The 24024-nt window shown below is 52.9% G+C and overlaps 7 protein-coding genes across 7 annotated transcripts; 5 read left to right on the forward strand and 2 right to left on the reverse strand.

Annotated features, from left to right (window-relative positions):
- Positions 1-42: 42 nt before the first annotated feature.
- Positions 43-3045, forward strand: Z520_08466 (uncharacterized protein; the record flags this gene model as incomplete). The annotated part of the gene is made up of 1 exon (XM_016778962.1): positions 43-3045. One exon carries the CDS (start codon positions 43-45, stop codon positions 3043-3045), a length of 3003 nt encoding a protein of 1000 aa, XP_016629881.1.
- Positions 3046-3716: 671 nt separating this feature from the next.
- Positions 3717-5989, forward strand: Z520_08467 (uncharacterized protein; the record flags this gene model as incomplete). The annotated part of the gene is made up of 3 exons (XM_016778963.1): positions 3717-3839; positions 4142-5689; positions 5903-5989. The coding sequence occupies 3 exons, from the start codon at positions 3717-3719 to the stop codon at positions 5987-5989; spliced, it is 1758 nt and encodes a 585-aa protein (XP_016629882.1).
- Positions 5990-6841: 852 nt separating this feature from the next.
- Positions 6842-7782, reverse strand: Z520_08468 (uncharacterized protein; the record flags this gene model as incomplete). The annotated part of the gene is made up of 2 exons (XM_016778964.1): positions 6842-6987; positions 7047-7782. The coding sequence occupies 2 exons, from the start codon at positions 7780-7782 to the stop codon at positions 6842-6844; spliced, it is 882 nt and encodes a 293-aa protein (XP_016629883.1).
- A 628-nt stretch (positions 7783-8410) lies between these two features.
- Positions 8411-10090, forward strand: Z520_08469 (uncharacterized protein; the record flags this gene model as incomplete). Its single annotated transcript, XM_016778965.1, has 2 exons — positions 8411-8418; positions 8467-10090. The coding sequence occupies 2 exons, from the start codon at positions 8411-8413 to the stop codon at positions 10088-10090; spliced, it is 1632 nt and encodes a 543-aa protein (XP_016629884.1).
- A 277-nt stretch (positions 10091-10367) lies between these two features.
- Positions 10368-14375, reverse strand: Z520_08470 (uncharacterized protein; the record flags this gene model as incomplete). The annotated part of the gene is made up of 1 exon (XM_016778966.1): positions 10368-14375. One exon carries the CDS (start codon positions 14373-14375, stop codon positions 10368-10370), a length of 4008 nt encoding a protein of 1335 aa, XP_016629885.1.
- A 1779-nt stretch (positions 14376-16154) lies between these two features.
- Z520_08471 (uncharacterized protein) lies at positions 16155-20555 on the forward strand (the record flags this gene model as incomplete). The annotated part of the gene is made up of 7 exons (XM_016778967.1): positions 16155-17354; positions 17468-17534; positions 17593-18344; positions 18459-18491; positions 19449-19923; positions 20012-20361; positions 20460-20555. The coding sequence occupies 7 exons, from the start codon at positions 16155-16157 to the stop codon at positions 20553-20555; spliced, it is 2973 nt and encodes a 990-aa protein (XP_016629886.1).
- A 1200-nt stretch (positions 20556-21755) lies between these two features.
- On the forward strand, positions 21756-23507 carry Z520_08472 (uncharacterized protein; the record flags this gene model as incomplete). The annotated part of the gene is made up of 5 exons (XM_016778968.1): positions 21756-21810; positions 21870-22121; positions 22186-22798; positions 22866-22999; positions 23062-23507. 5 exons carry the CDS (start codon positions 21756-21758, stop codon positions 23505-23507), a joined length of 1500 nt encoding a protein of 499 aa, XP_016629887.1.
- Positions 23508-24024: the final 517 nt, after the last annotated feature.

The following is a 24024-nucleotide window of genomic DNA, read 5'->3' on the forward strand; positions in this document are numbered from 1 at the left end:
CTGGTCGACTCGGGGAACACACAACTATGAGAGAAACTGGCCATGGAAGAAACATCTCATCCTCTCGAAGCGCCTCAAGGCGACCATGTCAAAGTCGAACCGTCCATGGCCCCCGACCATAAATCACCCTCGAATCCTACTACACTCGCCCCGCAACCACTTCCGTCGAAAGCGCTGACCACGTCGGCTGTGATTGATGCGACCCTCAAGTTCTTTGCGAATGCGAGCAATGAGACCCTCGGGGCCTGCGCCGTCGGCCTCTGTGCCTCCACCTACCTCGTTCTGGGGAGAGTCGGTTTAGTTCTCATTGGCGCAGTTGGTGGCATCGTCCTTCATGCGACGTGGGAAAATCAGTATGGCGGAAAACTGGAAGGCGAAAACCAAGAGATCAACAGGAGAAGGAAAGAGCTGGGCATTGAAGTCGCACAGAGAGTGCTGGATTGGCGAGAAGGGAGACGGAAGACCAAGGATGAAGAGGACGATAGTCCCATCGACTCCAAGCTCGAGTTGAAGAGACTGGATTACTCCGACTTCGAACCTGAGACGAGAGCCGCACTCAACAACCTGACCGATGCTGTCATAAGAGACTACGTCAAACTGTGGTATAGTCCACTGCTTCCCAGAGACCAGTCCTTTCCAGCTACGTGCAGACAGACCTTCACGAGCTTCGTCCTCTCCTTCTCCAACCATCTCTCCCGCAAACGGACTGCCGATCCCGTCCTCGATTTCTTCGCCAATTCGACCTCCATCATCATTGTCTTCCTCAATGAACTCTCCACCGCCCTCAAGGCGTCATCTAATCAGGATGCCGAGACCGCCGTGAAGACCTATCTACATTTTCAGCCCGACAGTAATTTGGCCAATGTACTCAGCAGGGAACAGCAAGACCGTAAGCTCAATCTCGTCGCGGATGATATCTTGCAGAACTTCCTCGAGCCCAAGTCCTACAATTGTCCTCCGGTCAAGACGTTCTTGAGGGAGGTGTTGGCCGGACTGGTGCTAGAAACCACCATTGACATGTGCTCGAAACCAGAGTTTATCAATGGTTGGATTGTGTACCTGCTGCAGGATGGCGAACCCGAACTCATGAATGCTATCGATGCTGGGGTTGAAGATATGAATGAGGCCATGTCGCAAGCTAAGGAGAACGTCGATGCCGGCAAGGACCGCGACCGCCGCATGAGTAAGGCCGAAGAGGCCATGCAGGAAGCCATGCGGGAAGCTCAGAGACTGAACGAGATGATTGCTGAGGATGAGGCCAGGCGGAAACGCGGACTGGTCTCCAGCGAGCCCGAGGAAACCAGTTCCGTCGCCACCAATGATGTCGGAATGGCTACACCGTCCTCCTCGGACAGTGATCGGAATCGGCATGGAGAACAATCTTTGGACACATCCTTGGTCTTCGACAATGACGGCAATGCCTACCACTCGTCAACTCCAAGCCCCAGCAAAGAACAAGACTCCTTTACCAATTTTGACCAGTTGGCCGAGACAGTCCCAAACGTGCTACCACCTGTGTCGACTGCTCCGGCGCCTGTCGAAACCATGATGGCAATCCCCTTGACATTGCACAACGCCTCGATCACCATGCTTGACCTTGGCGACCTTAACGAACGAGCCGCGTTCCGACAGAAGCCGAATAATGAGTATTTGCTGCAAATAGAGCCTGCATCGCATCGCTACCCCGGCTGGATGGTCTCACGCAAGTACACGGAGTTCGAGCCCCTTCATCAGACCCTGACCACACTCGCTCGCATCTCAGGCGTGCCGGAATTCGGGCAAAAGTATCCGAACTTGCCTACCTGGAGAGGCCAGACGAGCGCGACACTCTCCCAAAGCCTGGAGGCCTATCTGAGGTTCGTTGTCAAATATGAGCCGTTGGCCGAAACGGAAGCCATGAAGAAATTCCTCGACAAAGAGACCGGCCTTCAAAAGGCGCCTGCGCAGAGCAAGAATGTTCTAGTACAGGGAGGCGCTGCACTGGAAAACGTTGGCAAGAACTTCATCAATGTCTTAGGACAGGGCGGAAAGAACATTGCTGGCGGCGGCAAGGCCGTGCTAGGAGGTGTACAGGGAGTCTTTGGAGCCGTGGCGACCGGTGTTGGAGGAGGCCCGAAGAGGCTTATTGCAGCAAGACCTACGCCGTCAAGAACCCACACGGGACAATCGTCCAACTCGGTTTCGCGGATGAGCCAGGAACTGCCGCGACAAAGCACCGACAGTTTTGAGAAGCCGCCCCCCTTACCCGCGCGACCCAGTGCTCGAGTCGCTGTTTCGGAAGATAGTGCTCAATCACCGATCAGCTTGAACGAATCGGGCCTTGAATCAGAAGAAGCCATATCAATGCCACCGCCACCAAGTGTCATCTCAGACGACTACCAACCAATAACACTCCCTAGACCAGAGACGCCGCCACGATCCCGCCAAGATACCATCACGGCCAATCCATCAACGCCTGCTCCATCATTGAAATGGGAAGACTCGGGCTCGGCGCCCTCCACGACCAATGCGCCGGCAAAGACACCCTCGAGACGAGCCAAAAAGGATTTCCCAGTCTCGGAAGAAGAGACCCGGATCCTGATAGAACTGATCTTCGCCATCCTTACTGAGCTCTACTCTCTCTCGGGGGCGTGGTCAATCCGACTGTCGCTCCTCGGTGCAGCGAAGACGTTCCTCCTGCGACCAAACAATCCGCAACTCGAATCCATCCGTGTATTACTGCAAGAAAGTGTTCTCGACACGAATTTCTCCGATAAGGGATTGGCGATGCATATCAATACTCTGCGGTACAATACTCTACCCACCGAGGAAGAGAGGTCCACGTGGCCGAAAGAGTTGACCGCGGGAGAGAAGGAGAAGCTGCGTCTAAAAGCGCGGAAATTGCTCATTGAAAGGGGTATGCCGCAGGCCTTGACCAGCGTGATGGGCACAGCCGCCAGTGGAGAAGCGCTGGGAAAAGTGTTTGACTGTTTACAGATGGAGAATGTGGCCAGGGGGTTGATCTTCGCGCTTTTGCTACAGGCTATCAGGGCTACCACGCAGTAGAAACCGTCAAAGCAGAGGTCCCGGGCGGAATGCAGGAAACGACAAGAGATGTGATACCAAAATGTACAATATGGGAATGGGGTGGGTGTTTGGATGAGGAGGGTAGGCATATCTGTATCTAGTTTTGGTGCCTGGCAAAAGTGGCAAGCCAACAGTTATGATATAGCGCTGGAGGAACGATGAATGAGACGATTGATTGAATAGTTTTGCCTTCCGGATGGTCTGTCACCAGGTCTCGGTTGTTGACTTCAGCTTCAATAAGCTGCTGAGGAAGTGATTTCATTTGGCCGTCTGTACCATTTTTCTCCTCGTCGTCTCCACGCAGCCAATTGGATTCGGTGACTCACTCCGAATTTGGCCTGTAAAGTTCAAACTCACTCATGATTTTTTCTTTTTACACTTGTGATCTCAACCTCAATTTCTCATCCTTTAGACTACGATAGTCTCCCCCCAAAGCAAGTGAGGAAGAGGTGCTCAAGCAGAAAATCGACAGACGAAATGGATCTGCCTTGAGCCACTCCTGCACCACCACAAATTACGCTCATACAATTCCGCTACCGGACCATTGGGTAGACCTCCACCCAAAACCCTCTGTGATCACCTCATCTATTTCCGTCAAAAGGGAAAAGGGGTACCATTTTTCTGGCGCATTGGTATATGTTCAAGAAACAATGCCCAAAGTCCACCTTCTCGACTACGTCGCGGGCAACATCCGCTCGCTGGTCAACGGGATCGAGAAATGTGGGTGGGAAGTGGAATGGATCCGCAGTCCCGAAGATGTGCAGAAGGCAGATGTAAGTACCTACTTAAACCTTGTCTATTCGTGTGACGGTACGATGAAGGGCTGTTGTTGTTGTTTTTGGCTGTGCGAATGAAGATCTGGTCTGGTTTGGTTCTTCAAGTCTGCGAGTCCTGCCTTGTGGGACAGGTTGTCTTGAAGGAAGAGATAAGCGGCATCAAGGGACTGGGGACCAGTCTAGGCTGAGGCACTAGAGAGACAACCACAGGAGCTGGTGTTTGGTGCACTTGTGATTTACTCTTTTGTACTTCATGGGCGTTTTCTAGCCACGGCTGATTTCCCTCTCTCTTCAAACAGAAAATCATTCTTCCTGGAGTCGGCCACTTCGGTCACTGCCTAACCTCTCTCTCAACGGCAGGCTACCTCCCGGCCATCCAATCCCACATATCCAGCGGAAAGCCCTTTTTCGGAATCTGCGTGGGCCTACAAGCACTGTTCACGGGCTCAGAAGAGGCACCCAGTGTGTCGGGACTGAATATCATTCCTACATCACTCAAGCGCTTCTCGTACCAAAACGCGGACGGATCGAAAAAGTCTGTGCCTTGTATAGGTTGGAACGACGCTTCTACGCTTCATCATGATCTAGACCAGAATGACAGGGCCGCGCTAGAGAAAGGAGGGAGGAGTTTCTATGGACTCAACCAAGGAAGCAAGTATTACTACGTGCACAGCTACTCTGCCCCTTACGTGCCTGGCGAGCTGGAAGCCAACGGCTGGGTCGTCGCCACGGCCACTTACGGTGACGAAACCTACGTGGGCGCCATTGGGAAAGGGAACGTGTTCGCAACGCAATTCCACCCCGAGAAATCCGGCGCCGCGGGGCTGAGAGTCATCAAGGCGTTCCTTGAGGGCAACATCTGGTCTGATCCAGTGATCCCATCCATTCCCGGGACTAGCTCTAGCTCAACAGCCAACGGCGCTGTGGTCGGGAGGACGACAGATGGCGGAACAAACGGTCTAACCCGACGCATCATCGCCTGTCTGGACGTGCGGACCAACGACCAAGGCGACCTGGTGGTGACCAAGGGCGACCAGTACGACGTGCGCGAGAAGGCCGCCGCGTCGGGCCCAGGACAGGTGCGCAACCTGGGCAAACCGGTCGACATGGCGCGGCGGTACTACGAACAGGGCGCCGACGAGATCACGTTCCTGAATATCACGAGTTTCCGCGACTGTCCCATCACGGATTTGCCCATGCTGGAGATTTTGAGGAGGACGAGCGAGACGGTCTTCGTGCCACTCACCATCGGGGGCGGGATCCGCGACATGACCGACCCGGCCACAGGCAAGAATGTCTCAGCGCTCGACGTCGCCAAGCTGTACTTCGCTTCTGGGGCCGACAAGGTATCCATCGGCTCCGACGCCGTGCTCGCCGCAGAAGCATACCACTCCTCCGGCGGCGTCCTCACGGGAAAGACCTCAATCGAAACCATCTCGGCCGCCTACGGCGCCCAAGCCGTCGTCGTGAGCGTCGACCCGAAACGCATCTTCGTCCCCGGCGCCTCCCCCTCCTCCACCACCCACAAAACCATCCGCACCGCCTTCCCCGACCCCCAGGGGAATGAGTACGTGTGGTACGCATGCACGATCAAAGGCGGCCGTGAGACCCGCGACTTGGACGTCGTCCAGCTCTGCACGGCCGTGCAGGCCTTGGGCGCTGGCGAGATCCTGTTGAATGCGATTGATCGTGATGGGAGTAATCGCGGGTATGATCTCGAATTGATCGATTTGGTTAAAGGCGCGGTGGATGTGCCAGTGATTGCGTCGTCGGGGGCGGGGAATCCGGCGCATTTTGAGGAGGTGTTTAGAGAGACCGGGGTTGATGCTGCGCTGGGGGCGGGCATGGTGAGTTCTCCCCGTTATATCCCCCTTTTTCAGGTCTTGATTCACCCCCCTTTCCCTTCTTTTCCCTTCGTGTCTTGTTCCTATAACCCCCTACCCTAGATCATGAACCGCCCACCCCTTCCCTCCCCTCTCCTCAGACTACCTAGTACCTACCAACCCACTCTATAGTCATCGCTTACTAACTCCCCTCCTCCCCTTGTTTGGCGGGTTTAGTTCCATCGAGGCGAATACACCGTTGCGCAAGTCAAGCAGCATCTCGGCCAGCGGGGGCTGCTGGTCCGGCCGTTTGAGGAGTTTTGACCCGTCCGGCCATGGGACGGCGAAGGAAAGGACTGAGGCTAGACAAGAGGCTGGTGCAAGGGAGATGGTGTCTATTGGAATGTCAATGTCCTGTCTTTCTCGATGAATTATTCCCACGCCACGCCACGCCACGCCGCGCCGCGCGATGCGGTGCGATGCTATGCTACGCTATTCTATGCAATGCAATTCCATCTGCTAAAGCCCTCAGCCAGACAGACATGATAATCCGTAGACAATGACCGTGATGTTGACTCCAATCGCGCCGAACAAGGTGATCCGCTCCGCGTACGTCGTTGCGCCTGCTCGAAGTGCAGTAATTGGGCACCACGATGGCCAGCTGTATTGATCGGGGTCTCTTCATATCTGACACTCGAACCCCTCCTTCCTCGTGGTCGCATGGAATAGATCATTTGATACTCCTGCAGCTTTCGTCCCCAGACGCTCAAGTACTAGTCTCAACTCGTAATCTTGCCATATGGTCGTGTCGTGTCCTTGGTCGTTTCCCAATTTCATCACATGAATCATGAAGCAGGGCGTTCTTTCCGGCACCATGTCGAGTTAAGTAGCCCAGCCCAGAGCCTGTAGCGCCCTGCTTGGTGTCTTGTGTAATTATGGTGGCTGGGCCAGGTCAAAACCACTCATACTGAGCATTCTGCGAAGAGACGAATTTGAGGAAATGGAATGATGAAATACGGTCTCCACCGCTCGTGAGGCACAAGTCACTGGTCCTCCCTTCAAGTCGAAGTGAACTGTATTTGGCTTCTTGGAACATCTCAATCGCCCTTCCGATGTCGTATGATGTAGAGCAAAGACTCAAGCTTCAAAATAACCGGGAACCTTCATGTTTCGGCTTTAAGAGTCCTTTTTGCTCTGTGCAAATAGTGATCCCGAATCTTGACCCATAGCTGTAATGACATTGAGCATTTTTTCGCGAGTATCTTGTGTTAGCTTGTCGACGTCCGCTGCGGTGAGGCCTTTTGTAGGAATAGGGTCCAGAACTGCAGAATGTGTTAGTTTGACTGCGTATCTGCCAGTTTTCGTCACGCAGCAAGCCTACCTTTGACCCTGATTGTTCCGGCATTAAACCTCCTGGCTTTGGGATTCAACACACTGCTATAGTTCTCTGCCACGATCGGCACAATAGGCACATCGCCCTGCACAGCCAGATGAAAGGCACCCTTCTTGAAAGGTAGCAGCATCGGTTCGGTGGAATAACTCCTTGTCCCTTCCGGAAAGATGACCACGCTCTGTCTCTTCTCCCGCATGGTCCTGGCAGCACCTTCAAAAGCCTTCAAAGCTGCGCTTCTGTCCACCCGATCAATAAACACGGTGCCAGAGAGGGTCATGAACCACCCCAAAAAGGGGACGTTGCGGAGTGATTTCTTGGCCGTGACTGAGCAGTATTTGGGCCATATCCAACCCAGCAGCAGAACATCTAACTCTGTTTGGTGGTTGAGGATGAAGACGGCAGGACGGGTGTTGTTCAGGATCTCGTAGCCATTGTCCAACACCTCGAATTTGACGCCCACCGTGTAGGTGCAGAGATTCTTGAACGCCTTTGCCGTCGTCCATTGGGCGTATGCAAAATGTAACCCGAAAACTCGGAGGATCGCAGAGGATATTGTGCCATAGGCTGCGCAGGCTATCAGGCTGATGTAGGCGGCCATGGAGCGGGCGATGAAGCCGAGGATCTTGGGAGGCTTAGGGAGATAGGTATAAAGAGCGAAGCAGGACAACATGGTGACGAAGTAGAAGCCTAGGAAATAGAGGATGTAGCGGAAGAGGAAGAACATTTTGGTGGAAGAGTAGGGATCGATCAGGCGGATCGGCGAGAAAGCAGACCTAGCTATGTATATGGCGAGTGAGGAGCAATCAAAGCTGATGTGACAATTGAGATAATGATAAAACGATTGAAGACGGTCTCGAGGTCAGCGACATGAGGGTTGCAAGCTCAGAACCTTGAGTGTCATCTGCAGTAAAATGGTCACAAGGTATGAATTTCTTCTAAAAGTTGGAGAATTGGACGTTGGGCGCATAAGATGTAGGCGAGTAGAGTACCTTGTATGGTATGGGCTTCCAACACCTAGGTAGGTACCTAGGTATCAACCCCACACCCACAACTTTGTCGTCCCTCAGCAATTTTTTCGGTGGCTTCTCAACGGCGGCCAGCTGCGTCATACGATTCCGTTTTGGTGGGCTGCACGTGATTACGACGCGGTGGAGCGGCAAGGCTGCGAGGCTGCGATAGGGCACGTGAGTTGGCGTTCCCCAGAGTGGGTCACCTGATGACATCCGACGCGTTGCTGGCGCGTTGAGCGAGGCTAGCATAGTTCTCCCCAAGTCAGATCAACTCTCTTATTCCTTATGTCATAGCAGGACAACCTTCTCGAGGGATACAGTCTCCGTTCCTCTGTGACTGCCATGCCTGCGTAAGTCGCCTCTGGTATCTTGACTGAACAATTGCTAAATGACAGCAGTGTAGGTGACCAACACAAGCCGAATGGCAGCACCACAGCCAACCCGTTCGAAGAGCAAACCCCTCGAATAACGGAATATACAGCCCAAGAGATCGCAACCTTGCAAAGTCGGCTAGACAAGCAATTAGGACCGGAATATCTCTCGTCACGCTCAGGACCAGGTGGCACAAAATTACACTACCTGGCAGCCGACAAGGCCATCAGTCTTGCCAATGAGGTCTTTGGTTTCAATGGCTGGAGCAGCTCCATTCAGAACATCCAGATTGATTTCGTCGACGAGAACCCTCAAACTGGAAAGATCTCCCTGGGTCTCTCCGTGATTGTCCGAGTGACGCTGAAAGACGGCTCACACCACGAAGACATTGGCTACGGACAAATTGAGAATTGCAAGGGCAAAGCGGCTGCTTTTGAAAAGGCCAAAAAGGAGGGTACTACAGATGCGTTGAAGAGGACTTTGAGAAATTTTGGGAATGTCTTGGGGAACTGCGTCTACGATAAGAATTATTTGTCCAAGGTCACAAAAATGAAGGTTGGAAGCACAAAATGGGACGAGGGTATGCTGCACCGACACGCAGACTTTGCGCCCAAAAAGGCGCCAGAAGAGAAAAAGCCGAACGTTTCTGCACTCGCGCAAGAAGAGACGCCAGAATTCGAGGACAGTTTCGAGCTGGCAGACTTTGAAGAGCTTGATTTTGAAGGGGTCGAAACAGGGCATCCAGATGAGGTCGCATTACCTGCAGAAGCGACAGATTCCACAAACAAGTCAAGTTATTCGGCTTCAGAACGGATGCACGCACAAAGCAGACCAGATCAGACAACTACACCTTCCAAACCACCAGCCAATGCACATCCTGATCTTCGAGTGGCTCTCCTAAAAGCCCCTCAGACTCTGCCGACAACGACAGTGATACCTCAACCTTTGCCTGGGCAACGGCAACAAGGCGCACCGGTCCCTATTGCAAAACCCTCTATAGGAGACTCTCGACTTCCTGTTGACAATCTCTCTCGAGCAGCTTCACCCATATCTACCCATCATTTACCTCCTCAGCAAGCCGGTCAAGGCATTGGCTTCTACTCAGCCAAGGCTGCCGAAGCTCTGGATGAAAACAACAACGTGATTTCCGCCGCAGCGGCAGCAGCTCCCCGGTTCAACCCGCATGCCGAAAGTCCGTCGATCCGCAAAACCTCTGGGGTCAACCACAACAGATCTATACCCTTGAAGCGAGACCTGACTCCCGACACCACCAATTTACGGACGAATGTCATCAATCCACAATCAGACCCGATGAGACGGTTGGGGGCTCCTGGCCACCCCAGCGGGCAGATTTCGTCGGGCACTCGAGGGCCTAACACCTCTGCATACCGACCTCCCACCAGACGGGGGCCTCCGGAATCAGGCACCACTAGTCACACAATGAGCTCAGTAGACGTGGGGGGCGGAGTAGACCGCGTTTTACAGGCAGCAAAAAGGACACCGTTGGGAGATGTGAGCAATATGCAGCAGCAGCATCACGTAACTTCAATCACCGCGGACGGTGCCGATGCTAAAAGACAGCGGCTGGGTGATGTCGGCCAGAGCGGCACTGAAGAAGCGGTCGCCGGTATCCCAAGGATCAGCGGGTGAAGTGTGGTGGTGTGCCTTGGTACGGCAATGAGACCATCAAAAGAGAGGATTAAGTCTACCAAGTGAAGCACTTGGACCAGACTGCTCCCATGTGAGCGGTCGGATGTGTGCGCTTAGGGGAAAGCGTTTGCGTAAAAAAGCCCCGTCTCTGGTTTTTGAGGCGATCGTTCGAATTTTCCCTCTAGCGGTCCCTGTTTTGTTCCTCAATTGAAAGCGTGAAATGACTAAAGTTTATTGATTTTGTGCCACAGCTAGTAATGGGTGTATTGTGCACAACTCATGCTTTTGCACTAGCATTTGCGTCAGCCTTGCCGATATCGATGCCGAATCTTTTGTGCTTCTGCCCTGCTGGACTACTCGTCCCGTCTCGGTCGGTTGAATCAGAATCATCCCACCACCCAAGACTGAACACGTAGCCCTCGAACACCCTCTTCAACTCTCCATCGCTCATAAACTCCGCGCCGACGGGGATGATCTTCCTGTCGATGATCTCGCTGCCTGCAAGCAAGCTCATGGTTCCCGCAATGCTCCATGGACAATGTGGAAGGACGCGGCGCATGTTACGCCGGCCGTACACGAATGCGCCGCAAACGAGCATGATTCCGAGGAAGATCTGCAGGATCAGCTTCGATGTGGCGTTCTGCTTGAGGCGCATCCGGCTGATCCCCGTGATGGACCCTTGGTACTGGGGTGCCGAAGCTGCTTCGGTCTCATTCAGGCTGCGCCGCATGGTGGCATTGATGAGTTGCGCCATATATCGACGATACATGCGTTGAGTGGCGTCGATGAAGCGCTGTGTGTTATTGGGGCCTGTCAGCTCGTCGGCGGGGATTCCATCGGGACCGTAGTTGACCTGTGAGTAAAAAAAATCGACCAAGAGAGTCGGGGCTTCACGGTTGTTGAATTCTGCGAATGTATTGGGCCCCGTAAACCAGTACGTGCTATTGAACGCCTGTAGCCAACGGGCCGAGCTCTCATCTACCTTTGGCTCCGACGTGATCTGATAAGAGCCTCCCGATATCGAGAAAGTAGTCTCCGCGTGCACCTCTTCCAATCCTTGGATGCACGTCATGGCCGTAACATTTTCCGTCGAGGTGACGTTCTCAACAAAATAGCCAGACATGAACGCCAACGATGGACATCCGGGAGGATTACTTGCCGCTCCCAAGGTATACCCTGCGGTGGTATCTGTGTCGATGATACCCGTTGCACCCTGGTTATTGAGAACCACTTGCTCATGGATAGCGAGACCGCCCTGGCCTTCACAAGTATGTTGTACAATGGATGTGAAGGGAATATTCGTCGCTGTTTGATTTTCTCCATCTAGGAAGTGCGGACACGATGGGGGCAGATCCGCATAGAACGTAATGTTATTTGATCGACAGCTGGTAGATGCCTCAGGACTCAGATTCGTATACATCGTCATGATCATGTTCTTTCTCGGGACCAATGTGCAGTTAAGCGATGCCCTCATAGCCACAACATTGGCTTGAAGTGTGACTGCATGCGTAGAATCGCTCATTTGTTTCAGGGTTTCCGCTCCCAAACTAGAGGTCTGGATGTTGGGGAAAGCTAATCCATCATACGTGAGTGCCGGGTATGACACGTTATTCTGTTCAATCAGCGTGAAAATAGCACCAGCTGATCCGTCTGTTGAAGTACCGAACGATGGCACAAATTTGTCGGACGTGATTGCGGTAACGGCGAGGACAGCTGGGACAGCTTCGATCGTGTAAAGGCCCGAGGCGACGATTGTCAGCAAACTGCCAATGAGGGCGGCCACCGATGCTGCGGCGGCTTCCATATGACGCCCACGGATTGCTTTCCAGGTGGACCAGATTGGGAGGTTTCCTGACGATGTCCTGAGCAATGTCTGCTTTGCTGGTGCACTGCCTCGAGCCAGCACCTGATACGGCGCAAGTGTCGATGTGGCGAAATCAATGGCATCGTACATGATTGCGATGCATATCAAAATGATTGATGCGAGGATGCTCGGTAGTGAATGATAGATAGGAGAGCTAGAGATGGTGACCAGCCCATCGTGGGCATTTGACTCGTGTTGCAAGACTTCCAAAACTACGATGACAGCAAGCGGAAGCCCAAGAGCAGCAGACATGAACCAGAATTTGGTAGAGCTGCTTTCCCACCAAGAATGATTGATTGAGTCATCCGTCAGTCTTCTTTCATTTCCTTCTTGCACGGAGGTCTTGATGGAGAATTCGAGGCTTGCGCGCTCACTGTTGATGTGAGACGCCGCAACTAGACCCTGTAGATGAGTTTCGGATTGTACACCTGAGTAGCTCGAGGCTGTCTCTAATGACTTCTGGAGCGTAGGGCTCGCAGCAAGTATAGTTGCTTGAGCGCCAATAGAGTTGGGTTGGCGCGAGACGACGTCTTTTGGGCGCCATTGGAGAACAGCAGCAGCAGCGAGTGTCAGCAACATACATCCTGCGCTCATAGCCCACACGCTCAACTCTCGGACTTGAAGTCTCGGTTCCTGGTATAAAACACTGGCCGTAGTCGTGGCGTTGTCATTCTTGCGTAGATATGAGTGGGCGAGTTGGACTCCTACACCCTTCCACGCTTTCTCGGCAGTGTTTTTCAATGTGGTCACATTTAACAATTCAACAGCGGAGCCGCCGGCGAGAACGGCAAATAACCTGGCAAATAGATGTATATCCGGAGCTTCCGGCGTAGGCGGAAGGCTGTTTACGGTGATTTCATTCTGGAGAGCCATACTCAGATTGTAGTACGAGTATCCAGGAAGAACATTTGCAATGCGCTGGAGGGGCCCAGAGGCATTGACTCCACCACTTGAGGTGGGATCAGCGGTATTGATCGTGACGTTGACTTTGTCGACCGTGTATCCGGAACCACAGACAATACCAACCGACTCGGACAAGGTCACATTCCATGCAGCACTGGTGTTTTTTGGGTGTCCTGTGACCTCTTCAAAATTGATGTCTATCAAGGTGAGAGCGTAGAGGTTGGCACAAGGATCGAGATCGTCGACTGGGGGAGAAAGAGCGCTCCAGACTTCCTCAGAGATGATAGATCGCCCAACAGGACATTCGGGCGCTTGACACAACTCATAGTAAGTGGTCAAAGGAGGACATTCTGCAGGAGACAGAGTAAGCCTCAGATCTAGTTTGTCTCCGAATGGATATCCGCCATCGTTGCTCCAGGTGAAGTTGTTGCCAATAATTTCGGGCTTTACCACTTCGCAGTTGAAGAACGGGAACACACCGTCTACCATCGCTGTCACAGTCGCGTTTGCGGGCAGAGATTGCAAGTGAAGAGTGTCGTAAGCGACACTTGCTGACGTGCCGTATTGATAGTTTAGCCCTCGTTGTTGGATACCGTAAAATTGCATCAGTTCGGTGTCGATAACAGCAGGCCCAATCGTATAGTTTGTTCCCACAAATTTGGAGCTCACGATAACATCGGAGAGTATTTTGGAAGTATAGGTCGGTGTAAGCACAAGGAGGCCGGTGCTGAAGACGATGACTATTCTCAGCAACAACAAACCCATTCCACCCGCCAGAACGGCCCAGTCATGGTTGGCAACAGCTTTAACCAGAGCCATAGGCAAAGGCGGAGAGACATAATCCAGGAGCAAAGATCCCTTTGCTGAAGTTGGGCCGCGCCGAAGATGTGACCAGGGCGCCAAAGTCCGGCAGTGGAAGTCGACTTGTCTCCAGGGCACGCCTATCAATACGAGCAGTGCAGTCGGGCCATAGGTCCATGCGTAGTGATTGCTAGTGATAGCGGTCCTGATTCCATCCTTGATCTGCGCAAAACGCCATAGAATAACCAGCCCGGCAACAAGGGCTAAGAAGAGCAACATAAACCCGAAAAGAATTGTTTTGCGCAACCACGTTGGGTTCCACATTCGAGGAAGAATCTGCGCTTCCTTGTTCCCGGGAAGCTCATTCTGCAAGATGAATGGGCTTTTGTTAGACGATGATACAGTTTCCTCCCATCGATCGGGAAGAGGAGAAACCTCGGAACTATGACTGCTTCCAACCCGTTGTTGGTCGGCGACGTGCCCCTGACTGTGTGTCGGCTTTGGCACATCGAGACGTTCCCGAGGCTCGTAAGTTGCGTCTGTATGGCTGTAACCGGGAAAATCAGGCAGGCTCCAGGAAAGTCTGTCATCGAAGGAGATCATAGGTAGGGCGTCATCTTGTGACGCGCCATCATAGAATCCACCGCTGTATCTTGAGTTTCGAGGGAGCGCCTTCCGCTTCACTGGGGATGTTTGATGAAACCGTCTATTCGCCATCGCAACGCAGGCCGCACTGGGAATCGCTACCAACGTAGACAAGAAACGGAGAGCGGACCCGAGAAACCCATCCGCAGGCTTTCTGCTGCATGAGGCTGGCTTTACTCAGTCGTATTCGCAATCAGCAGCTACAGCCGCGTAAGGAGTGCTAATGTGATTCCTGCAAGAAAATTTTGCTGTTAAATCGTTTGAGGTGTTCAGCCATTGTAAGGGCAATAGAACAGGCTGCGATTTTGTGCCCCGGTGTTCTTATCAAAGGTAATACCCCTCGTGCAAGTAGTCAACCTTTACTCGACTTGCTTGTCGAGCTCGTTTTGGACCCCATGGAAATTGGCAGGAAAAGCTGGGTCTAGCCTCACCAGACGCAAACATTTGATTGATGGATACATCCTTAGCGCCCCTTCGCCCCAGGAAAGATGCCTTGAGCTCAGCCATCCAGGGTCGTTCGGCTACAGAACATAGCCACGCAGCTAGGCCGCTGATTAAGGGTCGTGGATGGTATGATGGTAACCCCTGTTTTGTAACTTGCACGAGAGTAAGTGGGGTGGTCTTAAAAGGTATGGAGTGCCGAGTGCTCGGCATGTTGCGCTCAGACATCCATGCTGTTGGGGACGACGGACAAAGGGTTCGTGAGGCGTACCGGAGAGGTCACCGCGGCGAGGCCAAGTTCATGGTCAATTAACGAAGGTGCATGCATACCTATGGGTGCCTACCCCCTACTATACTCGAAGAGAGCGGGTGGTGGTGTTTCAGGGTGCGGGACGGCTCGATGCTGGACAAGCCAGCGAAACTACTAGGATTGCAGCCACGTGATACCGGAGGACGGGATATGAGTTATTCCATAAGTGGCTTGGCACGGAACAATAAAGCTGCTTTCCGGACTCAGAATCCTCGAGACGGCATATTGTTACATACTAGGTAGTTTGATGATATGTATCGATTTCTTATCAAGCCATTACACCCCCACATTTTCTCCTCTAGCCTGTCTTTTATTGACATCTACATACCCGTCACCGCAAATGTATGTGGAGCAACGTCCATAGCTGCTGACGAATGGCCGTTGATTCCCCGTTGGCCGGAAGCTCAACCAACGCATAGCTTTTATCCCAGATCCTTCCATTAGAGAGAGTATCCATCCTTATCTACCAAGCTAGTTGCCAAGTGATCGTCAGGCCGTTGGACCAGAGGACCTTTTTATGTCTGTGGAAGGATTGTAGCCGAATCCGTGGTCAGCATAATGCCTACTCGTAGGTCTAACGGCATACTAGTGCTTGTTGGTAAGCTACGACCTCCAGCAAGGAATGTGCCGTGTTCTGAGGAAAGCCTCATGAAGCTACGCAAATGTGGTGATATTCATGGACTCACAACTGTCTAATGACAATCTCCTTCCCCAACCATCCCATCTAACCGATCCCTCCACATCGGTAGCCCACGGGCCCGCAAGGTGATCTGCACAAATCGGCTCCACAGGTAATCGACTGATGCCTTTTTAGTTATCTTTCCTGGATATGGTAGGTGTATAGAGTCATGCTCCTTGCGTGCAACCTGCTAATCTAAACCAATCACGGGTATGCATTTCACGTCGGACTTGAACGACGTCTTTCGATGCACCGATATCCAGTACTTCCACTAGGGTTGGGATAGATTCAAAGTCGGAGGTAGGATCTGCGGACCAGCGAGCTGGGATCTGTATACAAAGACTTGTCCTTGCAGGGTAGGTTCAAAGGGCTCTATCCGTCTACCTCCACCCCACTCCATCGAGCAGTGTTGGCCCTCACAATGGCCGGTCAACTACTGCTATCAGCCTTGTTTTTGCCATGTGTACTGGCTGTTTCGTTGCCAGTGAAGCTACAGTTGAAGCGAGCTGTTGACTCAAGTCTTGCCAATATCCATGTATCTTATGAAAAACCCGTCGCTACGGAGGTAGTCTTCACATATGGGCCTTGTAAGGCGAAGACTCCAGGAGAATCCCACCATCTAGTCGGCCGCTCCCGCTCCTGTGATCACGACAGGCTACTGTGGAAAATCCCAGAATACGCCCCTACAGGCCAATGCCTTTCAGCGTGGGACGCGCGACAGAACCTGCTGGGGCGTAGCCGTCCGGTGTCCATTGCTGCGAATGCAAAGACCACGCGCAGACGTCTCAGAAAGCGACAGGCCGACTTTTCCATTCAGATGGACAACTCGAGCGGCATTGATGCTGAAGGACCGTGGTTCGACGGAGTGGTGGCACTCAAGAACAAAGAAATCAGCGCGGTCAATGCTCAAGAGGCAAAGGCAAAAGAGATCGCCATCGTCGGTGCCGGCATGGCCGGTCTGATGACTTGGCTCGGGCTCAACCAATCCGGCATGACAAACTTGTCTCTCATTGAAGCAGCTCAACGACTTGGTGGGAGAGTCCATACTGCCTACTTCGGCGACCCGAGCGAGAGACAGTATCAAGAAATGGGGCCGATGCGTTTCCCGCTCTCCTTCACGTCATCCGAGACAAATCAGACGGTACAGATTCAAGATCATCGCATCGTCTTTGATCTGGCTGCCGAGGTCAACAGACTGAACAACAACAATACCAATTTCACCGTCAATTTTATCAAATGGTACCAAAACTCCCCAAATGGACTGTACTACGTCAACGGCGCTCGGAAACCCAATGGCCAAGTTCCGACCCTGTCAGAAGTCCAAGCGAATGCATCATTACTGGGGACGACCTCTGCCCAACTAGACGACCCCAAGCTGGGCACACTTGACGAGGACATCGACGCTCTCTACAACAACGGTAGCTTCCTCGACCAGATGGCTCGGAACATATACATGGCGCACAAGATGTTCCTGGATCAGGGACTTGGTGGATTGGGTGGCGACGACTTTTCCGAGTTCGCCTATGTCCACAATGTGCTTGGATACGCGTTGAATGAGACGTTCGTGGAGCTCGGAGATTCTGGGAGTGAGAGTTTTTGGGACAATCTGTATGAGTCGATGGTGAGCCGGTACCGCCCTATTCCTCCACTGATAAATTCTGCGTGGCTACACTCCCTAACACCTCATGAAACCTGATCTCGACCGTCGACGCTGACTTCACCTTTTTTCTTTAGTACTTCTCTGCGACAGATTGGAGGACAATTGATGGCGGCCTGACTCGCCTCCCCAGTGCCTTCCACCGTATGCGCAGCTCCCGTGCACTCTTATTTGAATAGACTAACGTGTGGGAAACTCCTAGCACTTGTGGACGATGTAACCTACATGAACCGCAAGATCCAGCGCGTCCAGTACAACGAGACGACCAAGAAAGTGACGCTGCAGTGGAAAGCCAAGCCACTCGACAGCACGTTCCAGAACGCAAGCTACGACCTGGCGGTGGTCACGGTTCCCATGCCCCTGGTCCGCACCTGGCGTCTCCCGGCATTCTCAGACCTTCTCAAGACCGCCATCGACAGCTACCCATACTCCCAGGTCTGCAAGGTGGCGCTACAGTTCCAGACCCGCTTCTGGGAACATTTCGACAAACCCATCTACGGCTCTTGCAGCACGACCACGGATATCCCCGGGATAGGGAGCATCTGCTACCCGAGCTACGACATCAACTCGACCGGGAAGGGGGTGATGCTCGCGAGCTACACGTCCTCGGACGACGGTTTACGTTGGGCGTCGATCCCCGAGGACGTCCACGTCCAGTACGTCGTGGACGCCATGGCCGAGATCCACGGTCCCGTGGTGTACGAGCAATACACGGGTGCATATAACCGCCGCTGCTGGATTCTGGACCAGTACGAGACGATCAGTTGGGCGAGCCCGGACATTGGGATGAGAAAGTCCTTCATCCCTGCATTCTTCAACACCGAGCAGGGCATCATCATGAGTGGTGAGGGGACGAGTTATACCAGTTCGTGGATCGCCAGTGCGCTGGAGAGTGGCGTCAGAACGAGTGTCCAGCTGCTGCTTGAGTTGGGACTGGTCGATGAAGCGAAAGCTGTGAGCATCCTTTCTTTTTCTTTTCCCTTTGGGAGACTCCTGTCGCTCGCTCACATACTATCGTCCCTACCATCATCCCGCCGTCTACAACGCCAGGCTAACAGAGCACCGCAGGTGACCGAGAAATGGATGGCGAGATGGATCGATGTATAGATCCTCTATTAGGACACTGGGCCAACGTCTTCCGGCCAGTTGTATTGATCTTTCCACGAACATCCAGCTGCTCCAAACCTTGCCTTGCTTATACAAGGAGCGCATTCATAATGATATCTGGGCCGAAGTTTTGAGCGGTCGATGGCCCTCTCCCGCAATCTTGAGCGGACGAAAAAAGCGGACCGGTATTTCGCCGCGCGCCAGCCTCGAGGCTGAAAACCACCACATAAATAACCCCCCTTCGTATCGCAAACGTCGCAAGCTTGCCCCCAAAATGAATTGATTTACCGCGCCTTTGTCTTTTGTCGCTGAGTCACTACGAGTTACTATGATATTTAGCCGGCGGCCCATCAACCCCGACGACGCTGTCCAATGAAATGGACACCCCTGGTTTCTGATCCGGGTTCGTAGTTTTTACGAGTTAGGTATTCTCCATCCATCCATCCATCCATCCATCTATCATGATGCACAGTAGCTCTTCGCCCCATCCGCGCCTCGCTTTTGCAGTATTCCGTAGCATGTCGACCTTCGCAGGCATTGCCCAGGATGGGGATGGAGCGAAGGATTTCTCCCATTCCCCGTTCCCCTGGTCGTGTGTTGTGGTTGTGTCAATCCTCGCCGTCAGATGGTTTTCGAGAGCACGTATGTGAAAGAGGCTTCTGGGTTGGGAAGGAGGACGCGGTGCAACAATGCAGCCGTCGGCCGAGCCTCTACGACGTATTGATCTGGTATATATACGTTGTATGTACCTAAATCCATAGTCACCAACGAGCGGCGCGTGCTGCTTCAGCTTTTGTTTGTGGGAAGAGGTCTCCTTCTATTATTGCACTTGAATGTATCTTCCCTGAAGTTCCCCTGTCCTGTCAACGTTTAGCTCTCCGGCCATCTGATCGTCCCCTAAGCAACCAAGCGCAACGAGTCTCCCTTCTGGTGTGCGACCTGGCAATCCAGCAGAGACCACAAGAGAGAAAGTACATGGGGCTAAAACACGTCCTCATCACGGGCTGTTCGGAGGGCGGGATCGGGGCTGCCACAGCCCTCGCGTTCCAGAAGCAGGGGACCTACCACGTCTTCGCGACCGCGCGGTCTCTGGCCAAGATGAGCCATCTCTCCAAATTGCCCAATGTCACATGCTTGGAGCTCGACGTGCTGTCTCCAGCATCCATCTCTGCCACAGCGCAGAAAGTCACCGAGAAGACGGGCGGCAAGTTGGACGTGTTGCTCAACAACGCGGGCCAATTGGTCATGGCGCCGGCTCTGGACACGGACTTGGACACGGCGAGGCAGGTGTTCGAGGTCAATTTCTGGGGCGTGGTGGGCGTGACCAACGCGTTTGCTCGGATGGTCGTGGCGGCCAAGGGCGTGGTGGCGACCACGGGGAGCATTGCGGGCGATATCAATGCGCCTTTTCAGAGCAAGTACCCGAGTTCTTCCCCGTAGAGCCGGGTCTTTCAGGGCCCGTAAAAGTGGAGGAAGGTTTCACTGAAGCTCCTCTTTCCGCTGACCTGCTGCAGGTTTCTACGCTGCCTCCAAAGCCGCCATCATGACATATTCCGAGACCCTGCGCCTGGAACTGGCCCCCTTTGGTGTAAGGGTGCTTACCATGGCCACGGGTGTCGTGGCCTCGAATCTCGCCAACGGGCTCTCAGAATCAGTCTCCCTCCCCACGCACTCGCTGTACCAGCCAGTTGAGGGGGCATTGAAGAAGCGCTTGAAAGGTGGTGGGCACGCGTCGACGAGCCCGGACGCATACGCCGAGAAGTTTGTCAAGTTGGTGGAAGGAGGGAAGAGCGGGAAGATCTACTTGGGCAGTTCGGCGGGTGTGGTGAAATGGGCGAGGATGGTCTTGCCAGCTAGCGTCGTGGTGAGTATCTTGTGACGGTCTCCGTCTTATTCTTATTCTTTTCTTATTCTTTCTCATTTTATGCATACCCTTCTCTTTCGTTCCCATCTCTGATTCAGCCCGAATGGGCCTTCTCTGCTGGTTCTCTGGCTAACAGCAGCGACTTTGGTGTTGTCGATCACAGGACTATCTCGTCAGTCAAGGAAGTGGCCTAGAGAAACTCAGGGTGTAAGACTCAAGAGATGAGCGACGAATTCCAGGGAATGGTATAGACTAGCCACAGCGTCGGCGCTCAGAGAAGGTTGGAAAGACGATACGAGATTTTGTAGGTGGAGACTCGTTTAGGTTGACAACACATGTTCTCATAGAGCTGATCAAGATACGGGCTTCCTCTTGTGAGTTCTGTGGCGGAGAGAAGTTTCACCATTGAAGTCTGCACCATCTTCGTCTCCTTCTCGATCTCGTGTTGGTTTTGCAGGAAGAAGGATTTTCAGCGTGAACATAGGCTTGAATCGTTACCAAGTCAGTTGGGTGCGAGGCCGGAAACTGCGTTTGAAGTCGAGCACCCCGACTTTAGTGTGAGCAGGTTTATCAGATTTGTTTTCTTTTTTTTTTCTCAGTCGGTGGCTGGAGGGATCTGTGCAAGTGTCGCTCGCCTCCCTCCCTCTTCCAAAGGGATAGTGGAGAACAGACAATTTCCAGAGAGAGAAGAAGCAATCCGGATGTTCAATTCCCGTGGAAGACTCGAGACGATCGACCGTGTCTGAAAGGAAGGCGAATGCATCAGACAGTCAAATAGGCGTCCAGATGAGGCAGCAAGCTTCTCTGAAAATCTTCACGACCCTGCTTAACGCCAATGTTGCCCTTGTCGGTGTCATCGGAGGGTAGCACGATGGTCTCCGCGAGGATATTGGAAGCAATTTGAGCATATACGGGTCGCGGTTCTCCGAGCCTGTCCTGAGCCCAGGCATGAACGAGGGGATGCAATGAAAAGATCGGTGCCACTCCGTCCCAGCGTATAAGGGAAAGAGAAGCTAACTCTGCGATAGCATGTTCTGCACAAAATCCCTGCGATCAACTAGAACTGTCTTTGGGAACATCCCTGAAACCCCCCTGCACTGAGTATGACGATGGGTGTTAGGTCAGGTACCTACCGAATAGACATCGACATGTCTCCCAAGACTCAAGCGCCTGTCTCTCCCCGGCATGTTAGCCTCCACCGAACCGCACAGTCCGCTGCCACTCCGCATAGTTGGCACATGATGATTTCTCTACCTCAGGTCAATGTCATCTCTACTCTCCCAGACCTACAGAACTCCGTGGCCACTTAGCACCTGCAATTTGAAGGGAAGCACAATGTTGGAAGAGGCCAGGTGGGGGAGTTTTCCCTGGTCAAGGGCCAGCTTGCTCCTGCTATGCGTGTGCCTATTCATCCTTCGTCCACTCCTCTACAAGCTCGTTGCTTACAGGGTAAGTGTCTGAACCTTGAGCTCAGACAAGCATGAAGTATGCTAAGCGGCTACAGATAGATTCGGCATTTGGACAACGCATGCATTGTATGCCACCTCCTGAGCTCCCAAACAAATGGCCGCTGGGCATCGATCGAGTGCGCGAACTTTGGACCTCGAATGCTGAGGGCCGTCTTTTGTCCTTCTTGTGCTCAATCGCTAAGGATTACGAGCCTCGCAATATGCTCTCTCAATACCTGATCTTCGGCCCTCGAGCTTTTCACATTCTCGAACCCCGAAACCTGGAGGCAGTTTTGTCTTCAAATTTCGTCGGTGGGTGGCCATCAACGCAGGCATAAGGTGCCCTTGAACCCGTATCTGATGCCCTGCAAAATAGATTACGGCTTTGGAGTTCGTGGTGAGATTTTTGCTCCTCTTCTAGATCGAGGCATCTTTACCCAGGAGGGGCTTGCCTGGAAGCACTCTCGTGAGCTTTTGCGCAAACAATTTGTCCGAGCGCAATATCAGAATCTCAGCCACTTCCAAGAGCATGTAGACAATCTTTTGAACCATATGCCAAAAGAGGGAGTGGTGAATTTGCAACCCTTGTTCTTCAGCCTCACATTGGACACAACCACGGCTTTGTTGATGGGCAGGTCGGTCTACAGCCTGAGAGCAAATATTGACCAGGACGCCGAAAACCGAGATTTCTCTGAGAGCTTCAATTTAGCTCAAGAAGGGCTTGCAAAACGATTCCGTATAGCTCCATGGCACGCTCTGTACAATCCACCAGCCTTCCGGCGGGCCTGTAAAACTGTCCACGCTTATGTGGAGCGATATATCGAGCAAAGAGATCTCTCGAACAAGAAAAGCTGCTCGGACGAAACCGTGTACGGTTTCATCGACCAGATAGCCACAGAGTCAAACAACAGAACCGAGCTCAGGGACCAGCTACTGAACATCCTCCTCGCTGGTCGCGATACGACGGCCTGTTGTTTGTCGTGGACATTGTAAGATTCTGTCCTCAACCCCATAAATTCAATCAAGGCGTCCAATTAACGGTTCTCATGCAATCAGTCGTCTTCTCGTCCGCCATCCTCAAGTGATGGAACGCCTCCGAGCAGAAGTCGCCGCTGTCACGGGGGACTGTGGACACCCGTCAAGAGAGCAGATCCGAAAGATGCCTTTCCTCTCGTGCGTCATCAAGGAGAGTGAGTTTCCTGGTCTTAGTCTGTATCATCCGTCTCTTGCAGCTGGTCTAATGGATTTTTAGGTCTCCGCTTGTATCCACCGGTGCCTCTGAACAACCGGCAAGCAATTAAAACAACCGTCTTACCAACGGGTGGCGGACCGGATGGGAAGCACCCGATCTTGGTCAGAAAAGGCGAAGTCGTGGTGTTTTCGCAATACGTGAATTCTCGCGTAAAGAGCATATATGGGCCAGACGCAGATGAATTCCGCCCTGAAAGATGGGACGGTGATGAACTCACAAAGATTGGCTGGGCGTATTTTCCCTTCAATGGAGGGCCGAGACAGTGTCTGGGCGAAGATTTTGCACTGATGGAGGTCTCGTATACGACAGTGAGGCTGCTGCAGGCGTGCTCAAGCCTTGATTTGCCGGACGGCGAAATCAATGAACGTGTGGGCCAGGAGAAACAAAGGCTGACACTTGTCTTGTCAAGCGCCGATGGCTGTAGGGTCAAGTATGTTCGACGATAGCAAATCTTCCATCAGCACAAAACTACCATGGTTGAGGCAAACAGCCAGGCAGCACCGGAAGAGATTAAGACCAGACGCGCACGAGAACTGTGGTTGTTGAAGGCAAAGCAGCACGGGGAGGCAATGGAGCTGACGAGGGTTTTGAGCGGGCCATCGGTGGGAGCTGGTGCTATTCTGCCCTTTCCTATCGAACAAAATGCCACTGAGGCGCGACGTTTTGGTTAACCAGAGCAATCTTTGGGTATGGATTATACGCCTGTCCACATAATACCTGCATAGGACGAATAAATAGAGAAATAATAGCGCGTATGGAGTGGTGTGGCAAGAATCCCAGGCGTGAGTCGCGCCTCGGTGGTGACTTTATTGCCCCGAGAAACAGACACGCGATGACATTGTGCGGGGAGAATCTTTCCCGTGAATTTTCCTGGCACAGAATCCACCTCGCCATCTTCACTGCCTACCAAACTCAAAACATACCCCGGATTCCCGTCACTGCTTTCTTTTAAACTGCGACTGA

The sequence above is a fragment of the Fonsecaea multimorphosa genome (assembly GCF_000836435.1).
Source record: "Fonsecaea multimorphosa CBS 102226 unplaced genomic scaffold supercont1.19, whole genome shotgun sequence".
NCBI lineage: Eukaryota > Fungi > Ascomycota > Eurotiomycetes > Chaetothyriales > Herpotrichiellaceae > Fonsecaea > Fonsecaea multimorphosa.